This window comes from Scomber japonicus, chromosome 9 (genome assembly GCF_027409825.1).
Source record: "Scomber japonicus isolate fScoJap1 chromosome 9, fScoJap1.pri, whole genome shotgun sequence".
Classification (NCBI taxonomy): domain Eukaryota; kingdom Metazoa; phylum Chordata; class Actinopteri; order Scombriformes; family Scombridae; genus Scomber; species Scomber japonicus.
In genome coordinates, this window is record NC_070586.1 from 24,791,829 (window position 1) to 24,810,095 (window position 18,267).

General features: G+C 41.3%; 1 protein-coding gene across 2 annotated transcripts in view; it reads right to left on the minus strand.

The window, feature by feature from the left end:
* The window catches only part of mef2cb (myocyte enhancer factor 2cb), a 64,659-nt gene that overhangs the window by 27,473 nt on the left and 18,919 nt on the right, over positions 1-18,267 (minus strand). For both annotated transcript variants that reach the window (XM_053326059.1, XM_053326058.1), the window contains exons 2-3: positions 13,353-13,570; positions 1,248-1,451 (exon numbers count right to left, since the gene is read on the minus strand). In XM_053326059.1, coding sequence (XP_053182034.1) covers positions 1,248-1,451; positions 13,353-13,406 — 258 coding nt within the window. In that variant the 5' untranslated portion in view covers positions 13,407-13,570. The remainder of the gene's footprint in view (positions 1-1,247; positions 1,452-13,352; positions 13,571-18,267) is intronic.

The window sequence follows — 18,267 nt, forward strand, 5'->3', positions numbered from 1 at the left end:
GCAGGAGTATACATTCATTAAATCTCATTGGTCACCATTTTTCTTTGGTACATTCTCTATTTTTAAATGCTGAGCTGACAATGTCAGACTGATGTTGTGCATAATTTGTGACCGAGCAGAACTACCACATTACCATTATGCTGCCATCAGGTACCTGTTTAATTACATACTGAGCATGCATGAACAACAAAAACAAGGGAGAACATATGGACACATTTAAGATATTCTATGACCTCTAAGTTGTTGAACAATATACATACAACACAGTATAATGGAGATGTAATAAATGTATAATTAAAGCTTGATTTAAATATTCTAAAACCTAGGCTATGTCTAATAATTACCCACTTGTGTTTAAATTGTGAGGCAACCGCTGGAGTCTTTCTATTGTGAATCATGAAACAAACTATTTTAATGCTGAATTATAAAAAATGTATGTAATGTGCAAGGCATCAAACATATTCTATTTAATGTAATATTGCAGGCTTTAAAATGATTGGATTTGTGTACACAAAACAGTATAAATATCATATTGTTACTTTGTGGGGCAGATGCAGTTTTGATCTGCAAGCAAGTCGTGGGTTTACATGTGTGTGCGCACAAGACAAAGGGATAAACTCTGCATGAATGCATGCATGTCTGTGTGTGTGGTCCACCAGGTTTGTCAGATATCCAGTGTGAATGTTGCGTAACAGGTTCACGTTGGGAGCTTAATGATCCTGGAGGTAACCAGTGTAATTTCCTGTTTTATCTACCTGCCTACTGGCTGGTCTGGCAGTGCTGTTTACAGTGCAAGTCAGATCAACATCCTACTATGAGAGCCACATCAATGCTGACATTGGGGGCAGGTGGCACACAGTGTCTAAAAGGTCCAGATCAATGAAAGGCTATACCTCTTTTATATTAGAAAGTACAACACAAGGATGCAATTCAAATAAACACTATTTTCTCAGAGTTAATGGAATATTGTCAGTCTTTAAATATATTTTTTGAAAGTCATTGATACTTGGACTGAACCCTTAGGGAAGACTGGCAAACTATGGGAGCAATTATTTCTTGCTCTATGGTAGGTGTGAGGACCAAAAGAGAGAAGTAAAGGGTTGCTAAATGAGTCACAAATGCTGTAACCATCTGTCTGCTTTTGTGTTCCTGTGTGTTTGCATGAGTGCGTGTGTCTGTGCATGCATTTGTGTTCCCGTGCATCTGTGTGCACATGCATGTGTGGCGTCTGTGTTTTCTTAACCTACCTCCACGATATCTGAGTTGGTCCTGCTCTCGTGGGGCTCGTTGTACTCAGTGTATTTAAGCAGGACCTTGTCCATGTCTGTGCTGGCATACTGGAACAGCTTGTTGGTGCTATTGAAGATAATCAGGGCAATCTCACAGTCACACAGCACACTCAGCTCATACGCCTTCTTCATCAGGCCAAACTTTCGCTTTGTAAATGTCACCTAAGAGAAAGAATGAGATGAAAAAAAGGTTAAGGATCATGATTGTTTCAGGTAATAACAATAGATTGGAGATTTGTTTTCACACACACAGTGTCTCTGAATGTAATTTTTTTAGTGGCATCCCTCTAATCAAATCAACCTATTTTTCTGACTTCTAGTAATCATTCAATTATAACAAAAAAATCCCCCACTCTAGACCTTCATGCTGTAATGAGGGAATAAGTAGGAATCTGACATAATGTGTTCTCTCTGTGGAATGAGTTGTTCTCAGGGAAACAGTATTAAAAGAAAGTGAAGTCTGCTGATGGTACAACACCCCCTGACTGTAACAGTCCATCCACTATACCAGGAAAAAAGAAGAAAAAAAAGAAGCTGGGTTTACATTTAAGGAACTGAAAATACTCTGTCTCAGACAGATAACGGTTAAGAAGATCAGTTATTGCTTTTACATCAAAGCACACAGAGATTCATCATGGAACATATGTCAAGTTAAAATGGCCCAAATATGCTTGATCTCCCTCCCTCCTTTATATATAAGAAATAGATATACCTGTAACTATTTTAATCTAAGTAATAGCTCAGGCATAGTATTTTTTCACAATGACGGTAACAAACATTGTTCTGTTGCCGTGTTGCCCAATTATCTGCCTCTCATGGTGAATAACAAGCCATTGATATAAATAACGGATGGGTTCCCTGACTGTGAAAGTGTGTGTAAGTGCTCAAATACTGACAATGTGCTCAACTTAAACCGCAAAAATTGTCTTCCTTAATGGGGACTTTTTTCTCTGTGTGTGTTTGTGGGAGTGTGTTTGTGTGTGAGAAGGCCAAACACCGGTACCTCTGATAACAGAGCATACAATTGCCCACATTGTCAAAATAGAACAGCCTTTATTCCTCTATTGTTTGGATCAAAACTAGAGCAGTGAAAGTGAGTTAATTCCAGTGAGCTGCACCTGGTTTCTTTTTCAAGCCATGTGTGCGCAAGCTCTTTGGCTGTATGGGAAAATGAGAAAATGTGGCACTGTGAGCCTCCCTCTCCAAGCAACACTCCTTTTTTTATTGAAATTTCTTTTATTTTCTTCTGTGACTGTGTGTATTATTTACATCGGAGATCTGTATTGACAAAGCTTTTTAAAGAGAGGAAACACAGCCAGAACTGTGCCCAGCTGGAATGATCTCAGTTTGTTGATTAACTGCATGCTTGTCTATTCTCTTCTGACACTTAAGTGGGCCAAAAAAACACAATGAAAATCTTCCAAAACTCAGTTAAAGTGTTCTGCTCTGAATACAATACTAAAGACTATAACTGCAGGCTATAAAGACCCTCACAAAGTAAGCCTGTAAAGAAGAAATCTCCATGTGTGTGGTAGATCAGGGTAATACATGAATAGATTTGTAGCATAAATCTATCATGCATTGCCCTTCACGTTTTCTCTTTACAACTTCGAGAACTGAAAGAGGAGATGGGCTTGAATGGATATTGATAGATAGTTTTGGATTTCCTGAAATTGTATCTCCCAGGATGCACCAGGGAAACTAAATATCAAACTATCTCTCACATACACCCTATCTATCTCTCCGTCTCCCTCTCTTCTAAGAGTGGGTAAAACCTCACATGAACTGCTGTATCACCAACCAGCTTCCCTCCTAAAACTTTCCCAGTGATGTCACCAAGCCATGCCGAGCTATCTGTCAAACAACAGAAGCTGAAACCAGAGACGTGGACGGCCTTCTAAGTCTTGACAAACCAGTGTGCGCAATGTCAGGTTATGTACCTCGGCACAAACATTCATCTGATTCACTGACGACGTAAGGAGAAAAAGCTCCCCTGGGCTCTAAATACCATGCTGACATTTACACAGTCATACTGAAATGTGAAAAAAAACAAGCCTCATTCTTAACGCTGTAAGATCAAAAGGCATCTTGTGACAATAAGAGTAATTGTCATATACAACCCACTTTGAGCTGCACTATTCAAAACGGAAATGCAAGCATGCTAAAGGGGCTCGCCAGCCTTACAACTGCAGGGCTTCAGTACAAATCTTACATGTGCAAGTAAATAGGATGACAGGGCTGTAGGACATAAGGTCAAAGCAGACTATTCAGGAACATGACTTGTAGAGTGTTGTCTTCCCCTGGTGTTTTGATACAAGGGGCACAAGGGGCAGACACAGGACACAGCTAGCTGCCGGCCCAGCTCCGTTATCACCCACTCACACAGTCGCTCACTCTGCTGGAGCTATTAATGTTTCAAAAGGTGGCACGTGGCACACACAGTGGGCTGGGTGTGAGTCCCTGAGGTCCGGAGCTGCAAGCAGTGTTGCCAGATCTCGTGAGAGAAACAAGCAACCAGGTCTATGAAAACAAGCCCAAAAGCAGTGATTTGGCTTTGAGAAAAAAAGGAAAAGAAAGACCAAAACAGACGACTTTACTGATCACAACGTGTGAGAGAGAGGCCATCATTTTTATATATACAAGTATGCATTTATTGTGCATTTCATAAGCAACCAATTTAAAACTATTTTAACTTCTAATTGTACGTTATTCTTTTTAACTCTAACTAAGTTGAATCAAACCAGCCAAAGAATGAGGAATGTATGAAAACGTATGAATGTAATAATATCAATGAAGAGAAAAACAAAAATATCTTATTGGCCTTTTAAACAATCATTAAAATACACATGCTGGGCCTCTGACTGGCCATCACAATCAATGTAGCTATAAAAAAAAATTGTCTCTTGTCCTTGTCCTCCTTCCCTTGTCATCAGCTCTGTTCCTCTGTAACACACACATCATACACACCTTAATAACTTTTAGCCTAGTTCTGCTCCTGTTTGTTAAATTGGGAAGAAAAAAAAACCTTTTTACCATCCTACTTTGGCACCAATAAAAAAGGTGCAGTGACAGCACTTTTTTAACTTTTGGGATATAGAGAGAGGGGATGACACACAGCAAAGAGTCTGGGTCAGAATCAAACCTGGGCTGCTGCGGCAAGCACTCAGCCTTATGTTGCGTGGTACGTGCACTAACCTGCAAACCACTTGGGTGCAGCTAAGGATTTTAACATTGGCTAGTACACATGTGGTTCTGACAGCAGGTAGTGATATTTGACAATTTAGATCGTGAGCAAGCCCACATAAGCAGCTACACTTTAGAAACAAGCCCAAAAGTGCCTTTACAGAAAAACAAGCATAACGCCAAAACTGTGGCTGCTGTCTCAAAGGGGAAGGGCAACATGCTGAACAGACACATACTCAGCTCACATATTAGTGGGCCAATCACAAACACCACAAACATCATCACTAACTAATAAATGTCACTGTGTTACTGTCCTCTAACTGAAATGTTTACTTTGAGTTTTCAGCACCACACTGACGTGTCAAATAAAACAAATCTTAAATTTAATGTTCATGTTAATTTAATGTTACTGTTACTTAATGTTAGATAGGAGAAAGGAGCAGACATCTTGTATAGAGATAACTTGAAGCTGTGTGTGTGTGTGTGTGTGTGTGTGAGCAAGAGAGGAACATCTGAATGTATTTATTTATTTTTTCCCTTATTTGACCTCGCAGGTACAGAAGACCTCTGATGACAAGGATGGGCCAATAAGTGCAAATAAAGCTAGTGCATCTCGGCAGAATATTTCAACAGCCCTTCTAAGTGCTTCTATGCACAAACGTGACTCTAAAGAAAAACATACCAAGGAGGAGGGAAGAGCAAAATGGATGGTGTGCACAGAAATACTAATATGGACTAATGATGGACTAATGATGGAGATGGTAAAGTATAATATTATTTCATTTCAAGTTTTATTTTGCATTTCAAAATGACTACTGTTCCATTCAGTAAACAGATGTATTATTTTTATTATTATTATTATTATTTTGTTTTGTTGTTGCTTTATTATTATTATTATTATTATTATTGTTATTATTATTATTATTATTATTATTTGCATTATTTTTTATTCTTCTGTGTTTTTTTTGGCAGCAAAACTCAGGAGATATTCTTTGTATGCTTGCACTAGCTGATAAAACAGATTCTGATTGAATGGGCCATGTCATGCTGACACAAAATGTCAAAATCAAGAATCACAAAGATACACAAAAGACCGCCAGGGTTGTGTAAATAGTAGCCTATACACTAGTTGATATTTGATGTCCTGGGAATGAGAATGGCTTCGTCTTTTCAGGCCTAACCACAACCAAAGGACTTTTAGCCCCTAATCCTGTAGTAATGCCTTGATTGTCAGCAGTATGGTAATCTCTGAAAGTGACTCATTTTGGTCACTATTTCCACTAAAGAACAAACAAACAAATAGCTCATACTGGACCTTCGACGTGCTTTCTGAAACTAGGCCTGAGATGGCTTGTGTTCATGAAATGTTTAAACATTTGTTGTAGACTTAAAATAAATACATCATTGAAAAGGCCTCAACTTGGAGAATAACATATGTCAGTATGAAAATTCTTCATGGCTCCTTCTTTTAAATACTGACGTTTGAACTTTGACCTTGTTGTAGTAAGGCTTATAATTCAGCAACAAAAGGAGCTATAAACATAGGACCAACTGCCAACACAACTCTTGGCCTCAGCTATTATGTAGGTAATGGTCAACAACTGGGGGCACTGTCAAGGTATTAAAATGGAATTACACAAATGTGTATCTCCTTAAACCATCCCTTCAACTCCTCTGTACATGTATTTATAATTCACACATAGATTGACTTAAACAACACCCCAGAAAGAGAATGAGTGTGATTATGAAAAGCTTTAAATGACAGTAACAAACAATAACACCTACATTTAATTTAATCACCACACTCCCACATCTCAATCTGACATGTACAAAATCACATAGATTAATAATTCAATGTACATACTGAAATTGCTACAAATACACAGGCATGTAGTGCATACTTGCTTGAACAAGTAAAAATGCACCCATTTGAAAAGACAATTGGCTTGTACATAAATACTGCCTTGGTATACTGGTGCACACATCATATAGGATCTGCTAATTTGTATCTCAGCTGTGCAATTTTTTATGTCCAGCATTTAATTTCACTGTTTGAGGTAAGGACTTCATGGCCTCACATGATGATGTCATGTGCCCCTTTTTAGCCCATCAACATTCAAGCTGTTGATGTCACCACCGGTCCTTCCTGTGCAAGCTTAAAACAAATCTCTCAGCCCACACAGCAGCTGTAAAGTAGTGCTCTGGACCTGAATTCTAGGAGCTACTGTTCTGCACTCTGAACAGGTGAAAACAGATGCTATGAATGGCACATTATTAACATATTTATAATTATTTGCCAGTAAGGCCCTGGATGCCTATCTGAGCAGTATCAATGTAAATGAGTAAAAAAACTGAGAAAGTTTCCCATAATTGAAAATCTTATAATCTATATTCGTAATAATATTGATATTTAACTTATTTTGTAAGCACCACAGTAAATGACAGAAAAGTTTAACTGTGTTTAATTATTCCTAATATTTTGTATGTAAGGGCACTAAAAATAAGCTGAAATCATACTAATTTATATATTATTTCTAATTAGAATTTGCAAATTATAATAATTCTGATGCCTGTGGATTAAATTGAATAACATTGATTTATTTCACTGAATGAGGTTTCTGTCCTCGTTAGACCAAAAAACTAATTAAGAAGCATCCATATGTCAGTGTGGGAGTGATCTTTGTTTCCTTGGTCAGTGGGTGCTGTTAGACACACCACCATGTTAATAAGAGAGCATGACGTTACAGCACATTTGCAACTGTGTGTTCTGGTAAAAGGGACCAGTGTGAGTGTTTACCCAACTGTCTTGCCACAGTAAATTGGTAACTGGAGTATGAAACTTTTCACACACAAAACTCACACAGAGAGGGACATTTTTTAGACTTTTTCTGAAGATTGTTAAAATAAAAATTTAAATCATCATGATAATAATTGTATGGTTCTAATACAGTCTTATATGTGATGTGATTATTAGCTACACACTTTCTTCTCATAAAGATCTCAACACTGTGCATTCTGGCTCTGCAACTATAGCAAAAAATTCCCTCCGAATTTTGAATGTCTTCTTCAATATTGCTTGGAAAACCTTTAGCTATCAACACAAAGATCAACCTTCAAACAGATAGCTCTATTATGGACAAGCTTGGGGCAGAGACAGCTCAGGGATGTAAGAGACAGTACATAATTTTTTTCTTCAAAATTTTAGAGCATACATATCTACTTGTAATACAGAAAAGCATGTTGTTAGTATATATATTACTCTCTACTTTGGCACATAAAGAGCACTAACTCATGGCGTAAGTATAGTGAACATACACTGTAGACTCATAGTGACACCAAAGCTATTTCCGTTCACTCCTCCTATTCTCTTCCTTAACCCCATCCCAAGAGAGATTCAGATGCATTCACAAACAAGTGCATTCACACATCTCCTATACACTCTGAAGACCTGAACATTTTACCAATTACACCCTATCCCCTAACAGAGGCTCTTCCTTGCATACTTGTTTACTTTTTACTTTTCCTCCAATTTTAATTTTAATAATTTAATTCATCTTTCTTTTGTTCTGGTTCACTTTTTTCTTGTAGATCTTGTACATGTATGTTTGTGTGTTCATATGTAATTATATGCACACAAATAGTATGAAAAGAATCAGTTTTGCTTGGCCCAAATGACGTGTCACACTTCCTTTTGCAAAAAGAGGAGAAAAACGCCCAGGATAAACAGAGGGACAAGAAGAAAGGAGGGATAGTGGCTGATTCTCTGCCACATGGGTGAGAGGGGAGACAGAGAAAGGGGAGGAGGGAGGAGAGAGGGGGTGGACGCACAGGAAGCACATTTGTATGCATTTCCTCTCATAACAGGAAGAGGCCAGTGGCTTCCCCTTCACAATGGCTTCGCTTCTGCTTCCCACCTCCTGCCTGCTTCCCTGGGGGAGGAGGAGGTGGAGGAAGAGGAGGAGTGGAGAGACAGGCACCAAAAACTGCTGGTTAGAAAACCAAACATGGCCGTGTGGGGACACACACACACGCCAGCGCGCACACACACACACACACACACATACATGTCATTCAGCTATGGAGCAGCACAATTTGTCTTGAGACAAACACTTATCCCATTGTCAGGGGCCAAGCAGGAAGACATGGGCTTACGCAAAAGGAATAAGAGGAGCCCAAGACCTGGGCCTGAACTCTGCCTCACAGCCAAAGAAGCTGTTAAGAGGGGCATTACGACAAAGGAGGCTTTGTCCCACCTCTAATATATGCTATGCTCTTCTCTCTCTTCAAAACCCCACTTATCATCCTTTTCAGTGTGCCTTCATTATACAGTAGGAGCAAGAGGCACAGGACTCCAAACATATCTTCATTCAGTGCCTGAAACTAAAGTGTCCACTTTGAGTAGTTAAGAGCTAACCTGTGGAATTGATTTAGTGGTGTCTTAATCATGCTAATTTTTGTATAGATGTCTTAAAATACATGCCAACTTAAATTGTTCTACTTATCAAAGATGGTAATTACAATTCAGTGCAGCACTGTAATGGCTGGCTATGCTCCTTTGCTGTATGTTCCTGTTTATGCTAAAAAAAATAAAATAAAAACCACAACTGGAAAAGGATATGCCCACTGACTGAAAAAAGTGAATGTTGCATCGCAAGGCCAAAGTTAGTGGCCGGAATGACAAAAATAACTTGTTGTCAGTCATTTGCGGTGGATAAACTTTTGTCGTGGCACTGACGCTAACACTGTATAAGGAGTATTGTTTCCACTTTTTACCAATTAAAAAAAAAAAAAAGCTTCTTTTTTAAAAAAAAAAAAGGAACAGATTGTTTTAAACGGATTTTCACACAGATTGTATGTCTCCACACAACTAATTGTTTTAGTGATTTCTGCTGCAAGTAGACCCTATTAACCCCAATTTTCACTAAATGAAGTTTTCGTAGGACAAGCACAGCTCAGAAAAATAGAGAGAATGTAAATGAGCTGAAGATTATGAGCCAGACTTCCTCAGACTGAGATTTAAAAGAATCAATAAATGGCTAAACAACAGTCTACAGACTGTTTTTCTAAATACATTTTTTATATTTTTTTTAATATTCAAAATATGCACAGATTTAAAAAAAATAAAAAATAAAATAATGAGCCATATCGCAGACAAAGTAAGTAAAAAAGAAGAAGCTAGACAAACCATTAAGAGGTTCTGGTGAGAGGGGGAAAATTAGAGAGTGAGGTGAGAAGAACATGTGAATGAGAAGCGAAACAAGGAGTAAGTCGAAAAAGGCAAAAGAGAATAAAAATACAGCAGAGAGGTGAGAGCTTAGTGAGCCCTTTACAGGTGAGGTCTCGCAGCACTGAACATATGACAGAGGGGAGTGCCACTTGCTGTGGTAAAAGAAGGAGACAGTAGAAGGTGGGAAACAGGGAATTAGAGGAGGGGTGCAGGGGTGAGGAGCTATCCTGTGGGCCTCATTATTTTCCTGCTGTTAATTTCACTCGCACATTTTCTCACCCCAGTGCTGTTGATTGGAGAGAGGAATGCTTTGTCGTAGAAACAAAAGGGCCCCTTATTTCAGCTGCAGCTAACATTGTGAAGGAAGAAAGTAGGCATATGCAGGAAGACATTAAAACATGTATATATACATTTTTTTATCTTGTGTTAGTATGTGTTACTGCAACTTTTGTTTGGGGGAACTGAGAGATCCTGTTGTTTTACTTCCTCTCACTGATGACCTGATCCACATTTAACCTTTGGCCCTGGGTCCCTTCCCCCTCGGAACCCACATGTCCCACACACACCCACATGTCCCACACACACACACACACACACACACACACACATACACATGCACACACACATTCACACAAACAAGTCATCCTAAATTAAGCCCACTGAGTGTACTGGCTGGAGAGGTAACACTAATTAGAGCCAATTGCAGTAAATTAGTCGATCCCCAAGACTATCTACTACTACTATCTACCCTAGAGAGATAGATGTGTTTTAGATGTGTACATGTATTTACAAGCTTGCATTTGTCTGCGCATAAACAAGACACTAAATGCACCATCTAAGTAAGTGTCTGAATATATAATCTGCTACATCTCAATTCTATGCCACTGTGTGTACGCGCGCGCACACACACACACACCTGTGCCCATATCTTGTACTGTAGGTGTGTGCCTTGTGTGCTGGGGCAAGAGAGTCTGCTCTCTGTGTGCAGCCCATGAGTTATGGCACAGGGGGCTCTTTCATGTGCCCGAGGCTGGGAGAGGGTCTGAGTGGTCGGGAGGCTTGGAGCCAGGGCTCACACACTGCTGCCCACTGTCCAGAGCTCCGGGCAGCCAGTCAACACCAGGGAGGCCTGGCCCTTCTGCCCCTGCTCTGGGGAAGTGTTTCGGTGCCTGGGGTGGCAGCCCAAAGTGGCCGCCCAGAGAGAGTCAGGTCCTGTGCCCACTGTGATGCTGCCGCTACAGGGAGGGCAAGGGTGGGGGTGGTGGGTCAGTGTAGCCCTGTAGGTGGCAAGGTAGTGCTGACAGCCCTACAGACTGGTGCCATTTCATCAAAGCTTATAGTGTAGAGTGTAGACAGGTAAGATTCAGGGGGAAATTTTAAATTAAGTTCACCGCCATTTCTAGACAGAAACACATATTGTGCCATGTTCTGTATATTAAAATGTTAAGACATTATTATTGTGTCAAGTCACCAATTCCAAAAAAAGAAGATCACCGAAGAGTTTTAAGAGGAATACTTTTTAGATATAAAACAGTAAAAGAATGTAAAGAATGTGAGGTTGAAAAGCAACACTATATAAACTCCTCTGGTGTTTATTTGGCTTTGGCTGTGGGACATTTTTCTCAAGAAGGAAGTGAAAATATGCTTCCGTTTTTTTGTTGTTTTTTTTTTTTCTTTTAAGAAGAAATTTTCTGTCTGTCTCTGTCTTGTGATGTACGCCTCTCTAAATGTGGTGATGTCATTTATTTGGGCCATAGGTTGAATGACACCAAGTGCAATATGCTCCACAGAGCATGTGGTGTTTTCCACATGACTTGATTACATCATATTGGTAGACATCATCATTTGCCTAAAATAACATCTAAATGAGTAATCTATCATTTTAAAGATCAAAACAACAAAATCCAGTGGTATATTGATTCTCCTTTCCCTGAACCCTTACTCTCTCCTCCCTCTCCTCCCCTCCCTTTTCTCCCTGTAAGTAAAGCCCGGATATCTCAGGCATCGATTCCCCTCAGGTGTCCTTCCTGTCTCCCTCTTTCCCTCCTTATCCTCAGGAGCCGGAGTGCCTGGTGCAACTGGCGGGCCCAGTCTAAGGTAGGATGAGAGAGAAGGGCTGAGATAACAATAAGGAGGAAGTGTGGGTGCTGCTGCAAGATGATAGCTTTAGTCCTCATCTAAAACTCTGTGACCTCCTCCTTGCTCTTGCTCTGTGTCTCTGTCTGTCTGTCTTTCTTTCAATAACAAATACATAAATTAGAATACAGAGCAGATAGGTACATACAGTCACACACCCTCTGTGTTTTTTTTTTATATATCTCTACCTATGTATCTCTCCTACTCTCCTGTCTTTGCTGCAGCTGTGTATCATAGACAATAAAAATCATGATTACTAGGAGACGCTTCTTTATCTCAAGTGCATTCACATTCTCACTCCCTTCCCACTATCCTCTTAACTACAATCACACTCACTGGGCACAGTCAGAAAAGGGGTCAAAATCTGCTTCAATTACTCCTAGAGTATTGTCCGATCAATTCCTCGAGCCTCTTTATGTCACATTACTCTGGCCACAAATGACTGTGATAAAGAGCACTGTGGAAAATGGTTGAAAGCATTACTGTGGATGTCAGATGATAAAGACGTAGAAAAAGCAATGAAATGGGCCTGTGTGCAGACAAGGTGTGTGCGCCTGCTTGTGTGTGTTTGACCTGTGATCCAGGGGCCACGTTAGCAGCGTATGGATCCAATTGGGCTGCCAGGAAGCTGACAAAGTGTCAGTGGTCAGTTGTGCCACAGGAAGTGATCGATTGTGGGCCTCGAGGGCAGTGAGGAAGCTCTGTCTTTATCTATTTCCTGCCACAGACCATAGTGTCTGCTTGAATCACATTGTTGACTATTTATTATGTCTTTCTCAAGTGATGCCAGCTGTTAAAAAGTGTCTTGCAAGAATTCTGTTGGTTTAATGTTTGCTGTTTCACTGGGGTTTTTCTCAAATGACTATGTATCACTGGTTTAAAAATGTATCTTTTGTGCTGAGAGGAAAGCTACAGAAGTCCAACTGTTACTGATATAGCTCAAGAAAAATACTGTTTCAGTGTTTGTCTCCCAGGCTGTCCCTCATCTCTACCCTGTTGGCCCAGTTCAGTTCACTTTAGACCATCCTATCTCTGTTTAGTTATTTGTTTATGTTTTCTCTCACCCTGCCTCTCCAATGCTACCACCCTGTGCCTGGTAATATTCCACTGCCAGTGAGCTAAACTGGGTGGCATGGTGTGAGCAGTTGGGTGTGAAGGGTGCTAAAGTTGTGTGTAGGCCGCAGCCCTCAGAGCATGCAGTGATATGCAGAATGGGTTTTGAGAATTACAAATGTTCTCATGCAAATTCCTTTTTGGAAAAATCCTCCAAGTGCCCTCACACTGCTTCGTTAGATTGAGGGGAAACAAACCTGCCATTATAAGCCAATGGAACACTTCTACCCAAAGCAATAACTGTGCTATCCCCGCTTACACTCCTCTGTCCCTCAGTTCATATTGCCCAGACTCCCAGAAGACCTTCATTGTTGAGGGCTGTGTGGGGTGTAGGGTGTCCCCCCCCCTCTCTTCCTTTCCCCCACCCTCATACTCATCCATCCTCCCATCCCCCAGGGACTTACCTGTCTGTTGCGTTCATCCATAATCCGCGTGATCTGAATCTTTTTCCTCCCCATCGTCCCCGTCTCTTTCTTTCTCTCCTCTTTCTAAAGAACTTTATGCTTTCTTCTCTCTCCTCTTTCTTCTTCTTTCTCTTATTCACTCTTCTGCTCTTCCTTTATCTGTCTTTTTTTCTGCTTTCTATTTGTTCCAATCAACTCAAAGATTCCAGCATCCGTACCTGCAAGAAAAGAAAGAAAGAGGGAGGGGGGGGGGGGGGGGGGGGGAGAAGAGGATGAGCATTAAATGAAATGAAATATGGCAAAATACTGAGCGGAAAAAAAAAATAAAAGTGGCATCATGGCAGCCACAAGGGAGGGTGAAGAAAGACAAAGAATCTGTCAACAATGTTGTGAGAACTGCTGTGTTTTTCACTGTCGATATCATGCAAATCAGTTTTTGCATTTTTTTCCCAGGTACCGACTATGAGAGGAGACAGCGCTGTCAGGATCTCGCCTCGTTCACAGAGAGTTTGACAGTGTTTTGGAAGTGCCGCTAACTTAAACGCTCTAATCACCAACACTGTAACATTACCTCCAGACTGAGAAATACATTTTGTTTCTTCCCACGAAACTGCACTGTATTGACAGAGGAACTGCCAGACGTTTTCTACTCTATCTGCAGCTCATCTCCAAAATGGCAGACAGGAGTCGCAGGATGGAATACAGATGTAAAACTCAGCTCAGACTTGCCACGTTTTGGCACAACAAAGCCTTAAAAAAAAGAAAGGAAAGACAAAAATGCCATGAGTGATCTTTTGAAACATGGTAGACGGACAGTTTGTAGCGACAGAAATCAAACAAAATTCCAACATGAATTTCATCCAGCTGGAGACATTGCATGTCAGTGAGGGCATCTGAGGAGCATTTGAATACACGCACTTGTCTTTGTGTGCATGACTTAGTGTGTGTGTGTGTGTGTGTGTGCGTGTGTGTGTGTGTGCGTGTATGTGTGTGTGTACCTGTGTTTGAGGAGTGGAGCCTAACAGCTGATGAGCTGGACTGCATGTGCAAAAAAGAAAGCTGCGCTCCAAAAAGTTTGCGTCAGTGTTTGTCCGTGTGTGCGTGCATGTGTAAGTGTGCACATGTGTGTGAGTGTGTGTGTTCTTGTGTGAGCTTGGCTAAGCCAGAGCTCCAGTGCATCTCTCCAGAGTGCTAAAGTAGGCCAACCCAATCTATCTCAGGGAGGAGCAGAAGAACTGTTGTTGTGTTTTCTTTTGACAGTAGAGGTGATAACGTCCCTCGTTATGCAAATGAGCATCCCATTATTTAAGCTCAGTGCAATGCAGGGGAGCTGTCAGCGCCGTCACATAAAAAAAAAAATCCTCCATCTACCATGCCTTTTTTTCTCTACTTTCCCCTTCTTCTCTCTTCTCTCCTTTCTGAACCAGATTTCCGGCACCTGGCAGCACAAGCATCAGACATTGATGTGGAAGACGACACTGCTTCACCAAAAGACATGTCAGTCTCAGTCTCTCTCTCTATCACTCTCTCTCCCTCTCTTTTCTCCCATACACCCTTGCTCTCTTCCTCACTCTCTCATATTCTCTTTTTCACTCTGCCACACACATACATGCACATTGTACTGCACTTCCTTTCGCCTCCTTTCCTTTTTTTTTTTTATCTTCCCCTAACCTGAATCCATGTATTTATTGAGTAACATGCATGAGAAAGCACAAGAAAGCTCTAAGCCCCTGAGGTGAGTGCAGCACATTGCTGTGCACTTGACCTCTTTCTTCTAGAGAGTAGGACATTGATAATGAAAGCGCGTAATAGGAACATCCAGATACTGTGGCTCTTAGTGACAGACCAGGGCCAGTAACAGTAGTACATGACTCGAGATCTTTTCATTTGCAATAGAAAACACAGGCTGTGCACTTCCTGCCTGGCTCTTTTAAAATCTGTAGTACAGTATGGGTGTCAAGTTGTGTTAAGTGTTATGTGTAGTTAGGGCTGAAACTAGTACGGCCCTTATTAATATACTGAGTTGGTAAATATATTCAAATTTTAAGAATTAAAACTGCATCAACTATTATAAGCAGTTCTGTCACAAAACCTCCATCACACAAAAAAAGGGAAACAAAGTGAAACAAAACAAATTGAACAATGATTACATGCATGACAAAAAACTTCCTGAGTTGATGGTTTGGAATACACCCACTTATGGAAGAAATGAGATACAGACATAAACGCATCTTTTGGCAGTTAGGACAACAGCCGGACTGCACCACCATAATAATCACAAGATCTAAAATAACTCTGTGGCAGCTCTGAAGAGGCTATCCAAAACATTTTAGCATTGCTCTGCGCAAACACACCCATCTGTAGACAGAAAAACAAAGAGCTGCCCTCTTGAAGAAAACAAAGAAGGATGTTGTCAGACAAACTAGGATTACAAGCCAAAACTGAGGAGCTTAGCACAAGACAGCCAGACAAGGATATCAATCAAGCCTGCGTACCTCAATCACAGGCTGACAGCATCAACCCCTCCCAGTCTTTGAACTCAACACTACCCAGCCCGGGCATCGCTCCAAACAAGGAGGCGTTACCTCTGTGATCCCTGCCTCCTGGCCTCCACCTCCTCCTCGTTCCTCCCACAGCCAACTGAGCAGAGCTGAACCTCTCAATGTCAACACCCGCTGGGGCAACACCTTAGGCCTTACGTAACATTAACGCTAAGACTAAGCCCGTGTCCTGAACATTTAATCCCTGCTTTTGGCTCCAAGAACCAGCCAACGCTCCCCGAGGTGAGGCTCTGCTGCCGCTTAGCCCCGTGTCAGTGACTCCCCTACTCAGCCACCTCCCCTTCCCATCCCTTCTCACTCTTGCCTCCTCTACCTCCTCCTACACAACGATGCCCCCCCCCCCAACACACACACACACATCCCCCCTCCCCTTTCCTCACACCCGCCCCCGTCCCATATGAGTGCCAGGCAGTTCCTGGATAAGAACTGCATGCCCACCTCCTCATCGGGCTCTCTTCCCTCTTCTTCCCTTGTGTTGGATAGAGCATCAGTTAACTCAACAGATTACCACTGAATCACTCAATCCAATTTAGCCTCATGACGCCAAGACAGTGAAATGGAGAGAAATGCAGGAAACAAATACTGCTTATTGAACATGGTCAAGCGGCACAAGGCAGTAATCCTCAGCAAGAATTTTTCACAAGAGACTGACACCTGACCTTGAGAGGGCAAATGAGGTGAGAAAGGAGCAAGGGGAAAAATGAAGACACACACAGGGAGACAGATAGAAAGAACTAACAAGCTTGTAGTCATTAAGCCAATTTGCTAATCCCAAAGTAAGGCATGGGGAGAGAGGGAACGGCATATGGAGAAGGAAAAATACACACAAGAGTTTCTTTATCTTCTCTGCCGAGCCTGACTAATGGCATGCTTGCATTCACACTAGCCTGGTAACTGGAAGGAGGCCGGAGCGGGCGACTGCTAAGGTCAGAGAGCAGCCTGGCACCATGCAGACAGAAGGACAACGGTTGCTCCTCTGCTTGTTTTATACCCTGGGTCCAAACTCTCTGTACTTTGAGTTGGAGAGGTGACAATGAGAAGGAGAGTGGCGAGAGGAAAACAGATAAATGAAGAGAAGAGAGGGAAATGGAGTGAAGCATAAAGAGGGATCTTTTGAACAGGCACCAGGCCTCTCCGGGGGGAGGGGAAGAGCTGTACCCACGACCCTCCCATCTGTTAAGCAGACGGACAGAGAGAGAGAGAGAGAGAGGGATGAAGGTTGGGGGAGGATGGGAGAAATGGAGAGGGAGCAACGATTCAGCACATAGATCTAATGAGCATTCTCTCTCTCCGTGTCTCAGAAGTGGAGCTGAGAGGACGATGAGAACATATACACTCAGTGCACCACAAGGCTTGATTCTAGGTCGTCTCTCTCCCAAGTGTTTAGTCACTAAAAACTAATATACAGCACATGGTGCTTTTTCACATTCTAATAGATGGTCTGTAGGGTGCTTGTTAATGTAGCTTTGTTATTGAGGACAGACACTGAAGACGACTCCTCTGAATCAAGGGGCCGACAAAAAGAGGAACTTTACCTTGACTCATGCTTGAGACAAATTCGTCACTATGAAAGACAGCTGCATAGTTTTGTTTGCAAATCATGAGAAAAGATGTGACATGCGGAGAAATGCACATGAAGTCAAGTTCCAAGAACAAAAGTTGCGCACATTCGTCTATCATTTTATTTCTGCATTCGGAGAATTGTGAGGGAAAAAAGACCGAAACCGGCAGTCCTGTAAATGCAGCGTGTGCAGAATTGTGCTGATGCTGATATTCTCGAATCCTAATTCTACACGTTATAGCAAATTGGGGAAGGTGATTTATCATGACAGGATTGGTGATGTTTTTCCAAGAAACCCCACCTCGGCAGCACAGCCGCGGCCCATGGTACATCTGCAACACATTTGGTAATAGCATGTGTCCTGAAATATATATATATATATATATAACACTAGTATCCCCTATCCTCCTAGGAAATGTGGTTGTGAGGATTTGAAATAACATATTACACTGCAGTAAGTAAACCTTTTAGGAGGTGTATGGTACATTAAATAAACGCTCTCTCTTTTTAAATAAACTCCCATTTCCTTGAAGAGGAGGATGAAAAAAAGTGCTTTAATATAGTTTTCCAAATACAATCTGAATGTCAGTACACACTCACACTGTTCTGTCTTTACTTGTGCATTTCTGTCATGTAGAAGATTTTTTTCCTTGAGAACATTTACATTTTTTTCTTTCTTTTTTCCGGATGTGGAGATGTTTAGAGGTTTCTTCTTTGTGTTTCTTCTGTAGTTGTTTGTGCGTGTGCCCGTATAAATGTGGGTGCATTTGAGTGCATTTGCAGTATGTGTGTA